The 13,450-nt window shown below is 40.5% G+C and overlaps 1 protein-coding gene across 12 annotated transcripts in view; it reads left to right on the top strand.

The window, feature by feature from the left end:
* Positions 1-13,450, top strand: part of RASAL2 (RAS protein activator like 2) — a 186,753-nt gene that overhangs the window by 133,134 nt on the left and 40,169 nt on the right. For all 12 annotated transcript variants that reach the window (XM_075760434.1, XM_075760433.1, XM_075760432.1 and 9 more), the window contains one exon: positions 11,309-11,418. In XM_075760434.1, coding sequence (XP_075616549.1) covers positions 11,309-11,418 — 110 coding nt within the window. The remainder of the gene's footprint in view (positions 1-11,308; positions 11,419-13,450) is intronic.

Below are 13,450 nucleotides of genomic sequence, written 5' to 3'. Positions count from 1 at the left end.
CAAGAAGCAGTGAGCACAAATTGAAATACAAGAAATTCCATTTAAACATAAGAAAAACCTTTTTTCACTGTGAGGATGATCAAACACTGGAACAGGTTGCCTGGAGAGGTTGTGGAGTCTCCATCCTTAGAGATCTAGTCAAAAGCAGACTGGACACACAGTCCTAAGCATCTTGCTCCAGCTCTGAGCAGGGGGGTTGGACTAGTCAATCTCCAGAGGTGTTTTCCCACCTTGGCTATTCTGGGATTCTATGAACTATTCTCTGTCACTTAAATGATGTTTTCTGAGTGGTACAGGGGAAAGAAGGGTCTTGTTGCATGTGAAGTTGTCACAAGAATATTCTGTTATATCAAGTTCTGATTTTTTTATGCTGAACTCGTGGTCCACACAATTCCAGGAGGATTTCTGAACTGAGAGGCTTTAAAACTCCTAGCTATTCTCATCTTCATTTATGAGAAATTCTCCATAGTCTTTGTCTTCATCTATAAGTAATTGCCCTAGCCTTTAGATGTATACATGCATTGTCATAGTCTTTGTCTAACAACTGCAAGCTACATATCAGAAGTGTTTGATTACTATCTGTATTGTTTATTTTATATGCCCCCTTTTTTGTCTTTGTTCCTTATTTTTGTAGGGTTTTTTTAATGTTGATCCTATCTTTTAAGTAATGTTTTAATGTTTCTCTTGCCTCCTGCTCCCTTTCAAAACCAGAACCTTGCAGAATGTTTATTTCCCCTGGCAGTGTATTGAGCTTTTAGGACTCTGGCAAATAGGCACAGAAAGCCAGTAATGGCTGCCTTTCTTGGGCATAAACCAGCAAAAAAACTAGAAGCTTTTTGTGCCATGTGTAGCTGGTATTATGCTGCTTTGTCTGCCTGGCCACCTGTATACCCAGGAGCATAATGCACCCTCCTGTCTTTCTCATAGGGACGAGGCTTCTGGCTTTGTAGGTTTTGCTCTGAATAACCCATTTATATGCCGTTACTCCTTAGCAGGTTGCGGTACAGGTAGGGGCTGAGATCACCTTGTTTTAAAACATGCCAACTTCTGATCTGTTTAAAAGAGCAAGCTGCAATTAGAAGTCAGATTGCTTAAGAATACAGATGCGTTCAAGCCAAAACTACTGAAATAAAATATCCTGTTAACTTTGTGGATTGGCACACATCTAATAGGTGGATGATAAGATGGGGAAGAATCAAGTTTCTTCCTTTGATTTATATTAAGAATTTCCCAGCTCTCAGAAGTAGGTAAGATGACTTGGGCGCCTCGTGCAAGTCTCAGATCAGTGGTCTGTGAAGAGCTTCAAGTGAAGGATGTAAGGGGTGCCTATAGTGGCTTTATATTTGTGTGTGTGAAGTCATCTTTATTTGACAGGTACTTATTGTACATATAAAGGACATTAATAATAAGAGAACTTGCGTTTTTGTTTTTCCAAACATTGATATCTACAGTATAGGTCGGAGGGCTATAGGCAGCTGCAGTGTAGTGCTGTCTCAGTTATTCTCTGTGTGGACCTGACTCTGTGCCATACCTCTTCTACTCACTGCTTGGATTTCTAACAGAAAGCAGCTTAAGGCAGGGGACAGCTTAACCTTCTTCCATCCTGATGGAAAATTATGCTGAGATTTTCATAATAAGTTGCTTTTACAGCTTTTTAAGTTTGCCTCTCAAAAAAGCTATTTAAAAGCTGTCTTCTCAATAGGACAGTGGCTTCCAGCATGTTCTGAGCAGTTTTTTTTCCTTTCAAACACCAGGCAGTGGTACTCACTCAGAACAAGGCATCTGTTTTTTTAATACTGCTAATTGGCATTTGTTTAGCATCTGGAATTTTGATTCGTAACAGCATAATGGCCTTTAAGTGAACATTTCCTTGACGAGACATTTTTTAAGTAGTCTCTTCAGTGGCAGTGGTCAATGAAAGATTTATTTTAAGGGGCTGACGTGTAAAGTTCAGGAAATTTGCCTTCCTACCTCCTGCATGTGCACTGGAAGAAAAGACATATGTTTAAATTTACTACTGTGTGAAAAGTAGAATTTCAGTAGTTACAAACATACTCCTTCTCAGGACTAGCCATTACATGGACCAGCATGTGGAATGTGTTTGTTCTGGTTATCTCCCACCAAGGGGAATAAAGCGGATTCTGCTAATGCTGACATTGCACAGCACAAGGCATACATACAGAGATAAGAGCTGTTGGTGCTTGTCCTTTCTTTTTCTTCCCCATTTCCCCAAATATTGTTATCTGCAGTTAAAACATGAGTTTCCATCTAGGTTCAGTTGTGTTAATTGCTGTTTGACAATTTTCAAGTGTATCTGGGAGGAATATTGAGAGAGAACCGAAGGGCACAAAAGGTAGGAAAAGATGTGTAAGTGTGTCTTCTCACATATAGACAGATGTGTGCTGTTTATAGATACACATATATAGGAAAAAGTCATATTTTTTAATAATGAATATTATTTGACTGAGCAAATAAGAAGGCAGACGGAACTGGCTAGAAGTAGGCATCGTGACGCATAGGTGGGCGAGAAACCAGCTTTTCCCTTCCCACACACACTATGTCCTGGCAGAGCGTCTCAGTCTTAGTGCATCCCGTTCCCTACTGTTGCACTGTTGAGCCCCGGTAGCACTGCGGAAATGTACCATATTCTCTCATAGCTCTGCCATTGGAATTGAGTGACCAGGGTAAATAGGAGATTATCAAAATCTTTGAACCTCCTGCAGTGACAGGGTAGAGAGAAATTGCTAAACCACTCTTCAGACTCACATTGCGCTCTCCAATTTTTGCTGCTTTGGGGTAGGGTTGTTAGTGAGTTGTTATTACAAATAATATATGATTCATCAATGTCTGCTGACTATTAGGAAAAAAAAAAAAAGATGAGAAAGAGGCAAAGAAATAAGTGCAAATGAGATAGGAAAGCCAGAACACAATCTTTGAAGTAAATAAAATTATTTTTGTGGGAAACCTGTGTGAATATGATGGGAAGATTGATACTTACAGATTGCCTTCCTTGATTTGTTTCTAGTCGAGGGTATAAGTGGATCTATAGATATACTGTCTGCCTCTTTGCTCTTTAAGAGTACTGCTAAATGGAACCGAAGACAATGCAGCCAGCCTAAGTGAAGGTCAAAGCTTGATGAGATCTCGCGGCTGCCCAGCCTCATCTTTTATGCAGTCAGCAAGATTGTTGCTTCTCCAGAGCACTGCTCTGCTACCGTCATGCTGCCAGGTTAGGACAGCTCTGATCTCTTCTGGCCATGTGACCTGACGGCATACAAGTACATATTTTTAATTCTGCATCAGCGCCAATGCAGAGATGGAATTGTTGATTTACATTAGTGTGAGGCATCGTGGCATCCCTCATGAAGAACTGTCTGTGCTCAAATCTGTCCTCCCTATTGTAAGATTAACATTTTTTCCTTCCACTTTCCACTCTTTTCTTGCCGTAACACATTTGTTTGAATCTGTTTTAATTTTTTATCATTTGCCTGTGATGTGATGGCTCAGGTATGCTGGCTATTATTCCCTGGGTTTTGTGTCATAAGGTATAAATGGGTGATTGGCTATCTCCAGGATGCTCACCAAGTTCTCATCCCTATCTTTACTCTGGGGTAGTACTGTTCATAGGTTCTATAACCGTCACAATAGCTCTCTGCCAAAGCGGATTTGTTCATTACATCAAACTTTAGCGTTGAGTCAGATGATGGATATATCCAGTCTGTGATACCGTCTGTTGGACCTCAACAGCGGGAACACTTTTCTCATGTTTGGTGTAAACTTGACTTTTATCTAATTCGCCTGCAATTAACATAGTGGCTCTATGAATGTCTAAAGCTTTAAACACTGGTCACATTCCAGCCGTCCTTGGTTTAATAGTCTTTAAATGTGTACCAACTCATTCTTTTCTTCACCTCCAAATCATGACTTGTAAAGTTATGCAAAGTTTAATTAATGCATCCTCTGCAAATCAGTTCTTCTGGCCCTTTTATCACTTTTCTTGCTCTTCTTTTTTTAATTCCCTTCAATTGATTCTCCAAGTTCTGGTACTAGAGCTCACAGGAATGTGTGTTATCAGTTTCTAATTGCTCGCAACCCTTTGTGTTATTTCTCTGTCCTCCCTGGCCCTCGCTTCACCTCCTAATTTAATATAGCTCAGTGTAATTAATGTGCTGTTTAACTTTTCTTCCAGATCATTAACAAAGATGTTAAACAGAAGCAGTCATGCCACTATCCCCACCACATCCCATTGGACCCTTTCTCCTACCTTGATACCTTATCACTTGTCGTAATTACTCTTTTTAGATATTCCTGCAGCCAGTTCTCAGGTTTGTGTTACTAGCTTTGACAAAGTTCATTTCCATTAATTTTTCTAATTAGTATGTATGTTGTATTATCAAAAGGTATTCTGCAGTGTTGGGCTGCTTACTGGCTGTGTGCCAGGGGACTAAAGAGCCAGGGTCACGAACATGATTGCCTCTTTCCTTCCTGACGTGAGGGAAAGACAAAAATGCAGCCGCTTGAATCATGGTGAGGTAGGCTCGAGGCCATCACTTTTCCATGTACTTCACCGGCTGTGGCCCATTTGTTGGCAAACTGTTGTTTGATTAAACACTCTGATAAACAATAAATATTAGAAGAAACAAGTCACCTGAGTCTAACATCGTTGTTTTGTTGTTCTCTAGAGAGACACCTGACCTTTAATCCTTAATTCCTGGATACGGGCTTTTAAGGATGCTCTTTTCTTACGCTAGTGCCTGATGTGGACAGCTCCACAGGCTCTACTCTCAGTTGCGTCCATGTTAGACACCTTCCTGAACTGGAATCTGAAAAGCTGATGTAGCTTTCCCCAGCTATCTGGTAGCTCTTGTTTCTTCATGAATTTTTAAGTATGATTCCCAGTGACTTGGAAATTTGATTCCTTTAGTACTTTTGACTGCATATCACACAGAGTACATGCAATCTTATGATACATTTTATTAATAGATGTATTATCAGTGTATTCCTGTTGTGGTATCCTCTCCATTTCCTTGGTTTTCTTATTACTGTTCTTAAACTTGTTCATCCTATTCTGCATCTCTTCTGTGGCAATAGACAATTTTTTCATTGGAAAGTTGAAATTGTTGTCTGGCCAAATCTGCAGTGCTGTCCCATCAGGGGAAAAATATCTTCCTGATCCTTGCTGTTGATCAGCTTGTGTCCTGAAGCATGATAATTGCTCACTCTTGTTATTTTTAAACCTGACTAATGCAGCTACATATGTTATTCTTCCTTATATAAACACATAATCCTTTTTTAATCTTGCTGAAAAAAAAAAATTGTCTGTATAATAACTTGTGGTAGAGAATTCTATGGGCTGGTTTATAGATAGCATTACAAAAGGTCTCCTGACAATCAGTTAAATGCGCTGCCTCTCATGTTAAATTGCCCCTTGGTTTTCTTATGTAACAGAGCACATGAGGAGCTTAGTTAATTTCCATTCTATTTGTTTTATACATCTATAATCCCTTCTTGCTTTTGTTTCTAAAATAAATAGTCAGTCTTTAAAACATATCATTTGTAAATCCCCCTCTTGTCTGCCTTTAATCAGTTTATACTTCTGGAGTTCAGTTTTGTTCTAGTTTTCTTGTTGAAATGAGAAGATCAGAAGAGAGTGGTGCATTAGTGTGAAAGCTATGGCAGATTTACATAATACCACTTTACTTTTTTTGTGCTTTATCCTTTGTTTATACATTCAAACATGGTTTTTATTGTTCTCTGCCTGTGCACAAACCACCTCTTCAGTGACATGATGAGTTGATGGTGGAATTTGACTGTTGTAAGTCACTGTTCTTTACGTTACCACTGAGGTGTGTGTATAGTTCTTTTCATCTGCTTTTCATCGGTGTGAGCGGCTGAGAGCCTTTTCAAAGGTAGTCATTGCCAATGTTTTAATAATGAGTGTTACTGTGCTCATAAGCAAACTTCTCCACCTCTTTGCTAGTTACATTGGTGTTTTGTTGTTGTTCTACAGGGGATAGTAAACTTCACCATGTTAGCTCCTAATCCCTGGAATATCTTGCTAGTTGTATCTTTCCATTTTATGACCTGGCTATATTCCCCTGCCTCTTTGCTTCCCGTAGCTTTACAATGTTACTGGCACAGGACAGCGTTTTCACTTGGCTACAATTTTTTTTTTCTTAATAGCTGCTTGTGAGCAACTTAAGAAATAAAATGCTTTGTGTACTAACAACACGCAGTAGTTGGGAGGCAGTTCTGCCGTCGTCCGTAATCACTTGAGTGTTATCTTTGTACCCATCCAATCCTTCCCCTCAGAGAGAACAAGTCTCATCGCTCTGTAAATGAAGTTACCCACCTGCTGTTATTAATAATGCATTAGTGCTCCTCATCGAGAATTATAGATGTACAAGATGCATTGTAAGGCTCCAAAAGGCAATGTGTTTATCCTCAGAAATACCTAATGTAGGTAACAGTGCTGCAAACCACAGCGCTGTACATAAGATGAACCTTTATCATCACCCATTTTACCCTGGGTTTTGTGCTTTGAAACTTCCACTAATACCATTGCATTTTATCGATGGATAATTTGTGTTATATATAGATCATGGCTGAATTAACCTTTCACTTTCAAAACAACAAAGACAATCATTATTTATTATGTATGAGCTGTTCTCTCCAAAGTGAAGAATCAGTGTGTCTATAGGGAGCAATAGTCAAAGAGTTGAGTAGTTCCTACTTGGGCTGTCTCTGAATTTGTTGGGCAGTTCATGTGCTGCTCTACAGAGATTAAGGACAGGCAGCTAGCTGGCAACTTTGGCACAAAGTGAGCATTTCCTAAAGCCAAAGCTGCCCTGAACAACAGCCATCCCTCAGTTTAAAATACTTGGGGGTCAGAGTTTCTGTGCGGCTATGGAGGGAAGTTACAAAAGCCTGCAGAATTTATTGCTTCTCCTGTGGCGATTTCTTCTTGGCAGAGTGAGAGAGATGAGTTGCTTAACTTCCCAATGAGATGAATAGAATTCTCAGTGGGGTTGAATTATTTTTAGATATTGTATCATTGGGATTTCTTACCCCAGTGTTTGATGCTTTTGGCTGAGATGATGAACCTGTTCTGAACCTATTCTACACGCGTGACTGAGCGTGTGCTTGTGTGCTCTCACTCTCTCCCCTGTCTCTCTTTTTTCTATCCCTATTCACCTAAACCTGTGGTCCTGAGGGGAATTTGTACTGAGCTTTGTCCCATTAGGTGTGGACCATCAAATCTGTCCCTTGAGGGATTAAGGCACAATTCTTATACAGTTATTCTCTCACTGGGCTCCTCTTAAAATACTGTGTGTACACAGTACTGATCATTTCAAATTGCATCCTAGCTTATTTATCCTACCAAATATTTTGTACTTTTTAAATTAAGAATATATTCTCATAATTTCTGACAGTTTGGGTTGTAAGTTTACATCTTTTTTGTCTGAGGGTGTTTGTTTAAACAGTAAAATTCCCACTGTTTTTAAAAAATGTTACATGATTCTTAAAACTCAGACATCTCATTACATTTAGGTATAAGAACCAAACAACAGTGTATTTTGTATTGAAATAAGTATTTAAGGGAAATACCTAAACAATAAGAAAAGAAGTAAGGGTGGTTTTGTCTTTTTAATGGTCCAAGCTGCAGTTGTTAGCATTGGCAGGGATTTCTCTCTATAGAAGGAAAAGGAAGTAAAACTTTCAGTTAGATGGTATTGGTGCAGATAGAAGCTTATTTTTCATCACTACATCTTTTTTTATATCTGCATTCAGTTTTTAAAAGCATTTTCTTTGGCAAATGGAAATCAAAGAGCTCTGCTCAGTTCTGGCACGCGTGAATTTTTCATGCTGCTCCCAGGTTGTCCATCTGTAAGCACTGGCCCTGCATGAACTGCCAGCAAGGTACAGAGAGCAAATATTGCAAATGTTTTCCGGTCTTTTGAGAATGACCAATACGTACACTCTTGGTTTGAATAATTTTTATTCTTAAGTATGTTCTTACCACTTTTTTTTGCATAGTCAACTCTGGATAGCCTTATTCAACCCCAGATAGCATATTTATTTCATTAGGGAATAGATTGTGTTCAATTAAACCAAGAACATGTTTCATTAATGTTAAAGTAATGCCAATTTAAAATTGTGCATGCACACAAAAATGAATATTCACGGTCCTTCTCTGAGTGAGATTTGGAATGATTCAATATAAATACTTTTGGACCTCTGCTGAATTGGGTCAGCTTTGTCTTGCTTGCCCTTAAGGGGAGAAAAACATGTTATTTTGTGTTTGCAATTTGAGTAGCCTGAGAGGTACTGGAATGAAGCCAGGGTCCACCAGATCTGAATCCCTGTAGTTGGGTTTGTTACCTTTTATGCTGAGAGGTCAGAATATATGAAAGTGCCTTTGAAAGTGCTATACATTCTCTATTTGAATTCCAGCAGTGGCCCCAAGAGAAGCCCAAGAGCATCTATTGATTACAGGGTTTTTTCAAAGGCACTTTTTCAATACAAGGACCAAGAAAAGTGCAGGAACACGGGTAGAGTTTGAGTGGCACACACAGCTAAAAATGCTTCTTCCCTTTTGACAGTACCTTTTCCCCCAGCACGCTACGCAGATTGGGGGGTGGGAGGGTTTGCAGTATCTAGATATCAGGCCTTTTCCACTTTATTTCCTATTTCAGGAGAATACAGCAGTTTTCACCCCTGAGAAGCCTGCTGGCTGGCAAACCTCAGAAATTGAAGGGCAGCCTTACATGTAGCACTCCCTTCAGATGCAGAAAAAAGATTCCCTCTTCCCTTGTCCCCTGCAGCACCATCCCACAGGGCATCCCAATTTCTCTGTGCTACCTGTGGCCAGGCACGTGTCAAGCTCTGGTGTGTGTGAGCAGATTGTTTCCTGCATAAGTATTTGGGAGAGGATGATCTGCGTGTGCTGGAAAGATCCTACAGTCAGCATCACGTATGGATATGTATCACCATCCAAATCTCAGTGGAAGAGAGGAGAGAGGCCATCTTGCTGTATTTGCTGAAGGTGTCATGGTGAGGGCCTGAGGAACCGTGGATTTGACAGCTGAGCAGGACTCGCTTGGTCGTTCATCGAAAAGAAGCAGAGTGAGAATGAGTACAAGGAGAGAGGGAAGGAAGGAAAGAACTTGGAAGGAACTTCTTTTCCAATAATTAACCTGGCATCCATTGATGTAAAGAGGGTGATAGTCCTGTCCTTTGAATACTGCAGAATCATAGAGCAGCCCAGGTTGGAAGGGACCTCGAAAGATCACCTGGTCCAACCTTTTGTGGGAAAGGGAGTCTAGATGAAATTATGTAGCAACCTGTCCAGTTGCAGATTAACCTCATTTTCTTCCTGAAGAGGTGAAAGAGATGTGAGATTTTGTCAGACTAAAAGATTACGAATAAAATTGTCTTTTGTTGTGATGGCCTAATTCTTATGAGTCTGAGATGAACAAGTCACATATTTCAACCTGGCTGAGTCACCTGGAGCCAATAAAACACTCTTGCTTTGTCAGTCTTCTGCACAGGAAAGAACAGGAGACTTTGTTTCTCTCCAATTTGCTGATTTCTGTATTACAGGAGGCAGCTGTGGGCAACATCTGTCACCTGTCCCAAACGCAGCGTGTGGAGGCTTGCCTTGCAAATGTGTTCAAAATTAGCTATACTTGACTCTGATCCTAGCAAAACAGGGATGATGGGAGAGGGTTGGCCCTAGCTGGCTACCACTGTCACTAGACCCTTACTAAGTAAGGCTGTGGATCTACTGGTTCAATCCACACCAAAAGAACATTCACTTTGAGCAAATTCTACCAACCTATAACCAGCTTATAATATGCTTAACAAATGTGGTTTCACTCGTGTGTGTTTGGTAAATCTCCTGACAGCAATGCACAGGGTACGGTGGCTCTGTGCAGCTGTTCTGTGAAGGAGCAGAACAGATTCAGCAAGTAAAATGTTGCTTAATCCTATTGGATTAAGAACCTCTGTATTTGCTTTGATTGTGCCAAAGAATGTATGTGCATGTATGCCTGCAAGCCCTGGAAATATTTTGACACAATATAGTTTATTTAAAATGCATATTATGCTCAAAGTAATTTAAAGAGCATTAGGAGAAAATCAAATGTGCAGGTGTTGAAATATTTCTGTGATTTACACACACACACAGATGCAGATGTGCACACTCCTTTGTATATCAGTGGTCAGAGGTACTCGTGTTACACTACTGGTAGTGCAGCAGTAGCTTTTGATATGTATGAGGAGAGGCTGAGGGCTTGTTTATCTGGGAAAGAAAAGGCTAAGGGGTGGTATAAGGCAGCCTAGTGCAATGGAGAGGGGAATTACCAAGATGATGGAGCCAAACTTTTCCCCGTAGTGGCAGATGTTATAATGAGGCAGCAGCTGCAGATTGCTGCTTGGGAGGTTTTTCTTGAACACAAGGAACATTTCTCTCACTGGAAGGGTAATGCAGCACTGGACTGAGTTGCCCAGGGAGGTGGTAAAATCTTATCAGAGGTGTTTAGGACTAAGCTAGACAAAGCTGGAGTTAGACTGACCTAGTGTTGGCAGTACACCCACATCGAGCAGGAGGCAGGCTGGATGATCCCCAGAGGCTCCCTCCAACTTAAGTGTCTTTGGTCTGTGATTGTCTGGTGAACAATTGTAGTTCAGAAGACAGATTACTTGAAGATTTAGTATTTTTAGATCATAGGTAGATTTTCGAGTTGAAAAAGCAATACCAGAACTGGTATCTGAAGTCACTAGTATGTGAAATCTTTTGAAATTTTCAATGCTGGCTAGTGAGACTATTGAAATCACAAATTATCATAAGACTTACCTGATATATCTAAATTTAAAAAGGAAAACCTGGGTCCAACTGTGGGTGCAATAGAAGTTCATAATAAAAGACATCTTGTACTCTTAATCTGACCAAGAATTGGAACAAGGGGAGGTAGGAGTAAATACTGATATCTAAGACTACTCCATATTAAATTATAATTGTGGATTTTGGGTCTCTTGTATAAAAGTTGGAATCCATTGAAGTGCACCTATAGTGTGAGTAGTGCTCATTACTGCAATTTAAAGCTACCACATACTGGAACTCTCATTGACAACTGAGCCCTGCCTTTCTTCCTGCTCAGAGGAATCCCAATACAGCATGTTGTGTAATCATACAACGGGAAACTCAGCAGGAATCACTGCTGAGTTTGGACTCAGTGACAGTGCATTGATTGATTTATTACTGGCATTGGTTTCCCTGTTTCATTTCTGCAACTTCTCATTTTAGGGCTTCTTCAGTAAACGTCTGAAAGGGTCCATCAAGAGGACAAAGAGTCAGTCAAAGCTGGACAGGAACACAAGTTTCCGTCTCCCATCTCTCCGCAATGCTGATGACAGGTACGGTTCAATGCATCTCCTAAAACAATCTCTTCTCATCCAGAGGCACTTCACAAAATCTACATGCAGCATGTGTACGCACTCACAGAATGAGAGCAAGGAAGGGGATTTATTTTTAAAATGGCAGGTGCGTGGGTTTTGGGCTGACTCTAGCATGTTAGAGGTTATTTAGTATACAATGTACTGCTGACACAGGACTGAAAACTTTTACTGCTCTTAACAACTGATGAAAAGTTCAGGTTAAGCCTATGGACTCAAATACCTTTTTCTGCATCTGTTTCTAATAAGCTGCAGGCTTTAAATTTTATGATACAAAACCATTGCATTGATGAGCTTTAGAGAAACTTGCCTTGATGCATGCAATACTTATCCACGGATCAGTGCAGTGGCCAATATGAAGGATTATGCTGGTGCAAGCAGATCGGTTCAGCTAGTGCTAGCAAAGCACAGAGACGTAAGGTGTAGTTCAGGCACATTAAGAATCCTTGCTAATGGTAGTCGATTGTATAGTTACTGCAGTGTTACTACAATGAACAGACGGTTTGTTTTTCAGAAAACTGGAAAGCTCAGTAACTTCTGACCAACTTAGTGCCCCATTTAGTATATTTTTGCTTGTTTAGTTTCTGGCTGGCAATTCAGGCTAGGAACGGATTGGTATACGAGGCAAGCAAAAGCTCATACACACAGTTTTTCCTAACTATTTGTAAAGTCCCTTGATTGTTTTCATTAAACATTACTGTGTGTTACGTTCCACAGTAGCCCAGCAGGAGAATTAGACTGAGTGAAAAATAGGTTGCCCTGTACTTAAGGCCACGGCGGGCTTCTGTGATTTTACATTGTTTAGTGCATTTTCCCTTCTCCTTTAGCTGAGCTGAATTCATTAGCTGTATCTGTCATGCTGTGCTGCTTCAATCAATGGTGCTATCTTCTCCATCTGAAAAGCAGCATCGTAAAATCGTGGAGATAGCAAGGCTTCAGATGTTAGAAGTCTCGTTAACTCCACGAGTTACAGAAAAGACTGTACCAAATGTGACTAACAATGTGGATAATGTTGCTCCTATAGTCATAGCAATGTCCACCCAGTCTGTTTTGAGTCAAGCTTTGTTACAAACCCCTATTTTCAGGGAGCTGCATCTCAGTGAGCATAAGCATGTTAAACAATGCCACCATGTGATAAAGTACCTGTTATTTTTACCAGTGCTTGTAACCAGCTTTGCTTGAAGTTTTGTAATGCAAAAATCTCTTTGCCATAAATAATATATCTTTCCCTAACTTGGTACTGATGCTGAATGTGGACTGATGATACTTCCTTTTGCAGTGTAAGGGAAACGCTATCGTTCTGGGAAAGCCAATAAATTTAGCTATAATTAATCCCTACAACTTTGGTTTAAGACATGATATTATACACAGCAAAGCTGCCTTCTCTTTAAAACCGAATCCTGCTCTACTCCCTGCCAGCGCGGGCATGAATTGTCAACTAGACCTGAATGAAACGTGATTTTTCTCTGACTGCTTGCGAAGCATAAAATCCAAAGCATGCACTGATGGCGTTAAGCATAGCTGGTCAGTTCTGTCAGTCCTCTCAAGTCTCCTTGGCGTGGATTTAAAAAGGAGAATCCAGGAACAAATGAACTGAGAAGTTCCAGTGGCAGAGTCCACGAAGAAATTTGAGGGACAGAGCCCTGGCAAGCCAGTGATGTGCAGGATGTTAGACAGGGACAAGCTGGTGGTTGCTCTTTACTTTCAATCTGGTCACCCTCCTCCTCTCACCTGCTACACTAGCCTTATAGCAATGCATCTTGCACCTGTAGGGCAGGAGATGGGACAGTGTATTGGGGGTTTTATGACTTGATACAGTCACTTGCTGCTAATGGAATGGAGCATTTTTGATAACCAATCCGTGTGATCTTCCTCCTTTCAGAGGTATGTGTGCTCGAGTGAAGAGGGGGCACAGTTTGAAGGCAAAGGACATCATTTGAGAGTGTCCAAGCTATGTGGAAAGCAAGCTGAGCCGAAGTTTATTTGGAGATAA

The sequence above is a fragment of the Balearica regulorum genome, chromosome 8 (genome assembly GCF_011004875.1).
Source record: "Balearica regulorum gibbericeps isolate bBalReg1 chromosome 8, bBalReg1.pri, whole genome shotgun sequence".
Lineage (NCBI taxonomy): Eukaryota > Metazoa > Chordata > Aves > Gruiformes > Gruidae > Balearica > Balearica regulorum.
Note: the sequence above shows the minus strand (reverse complement) of the source record. Positions and strands in the feature narration are given on the sequence as shown.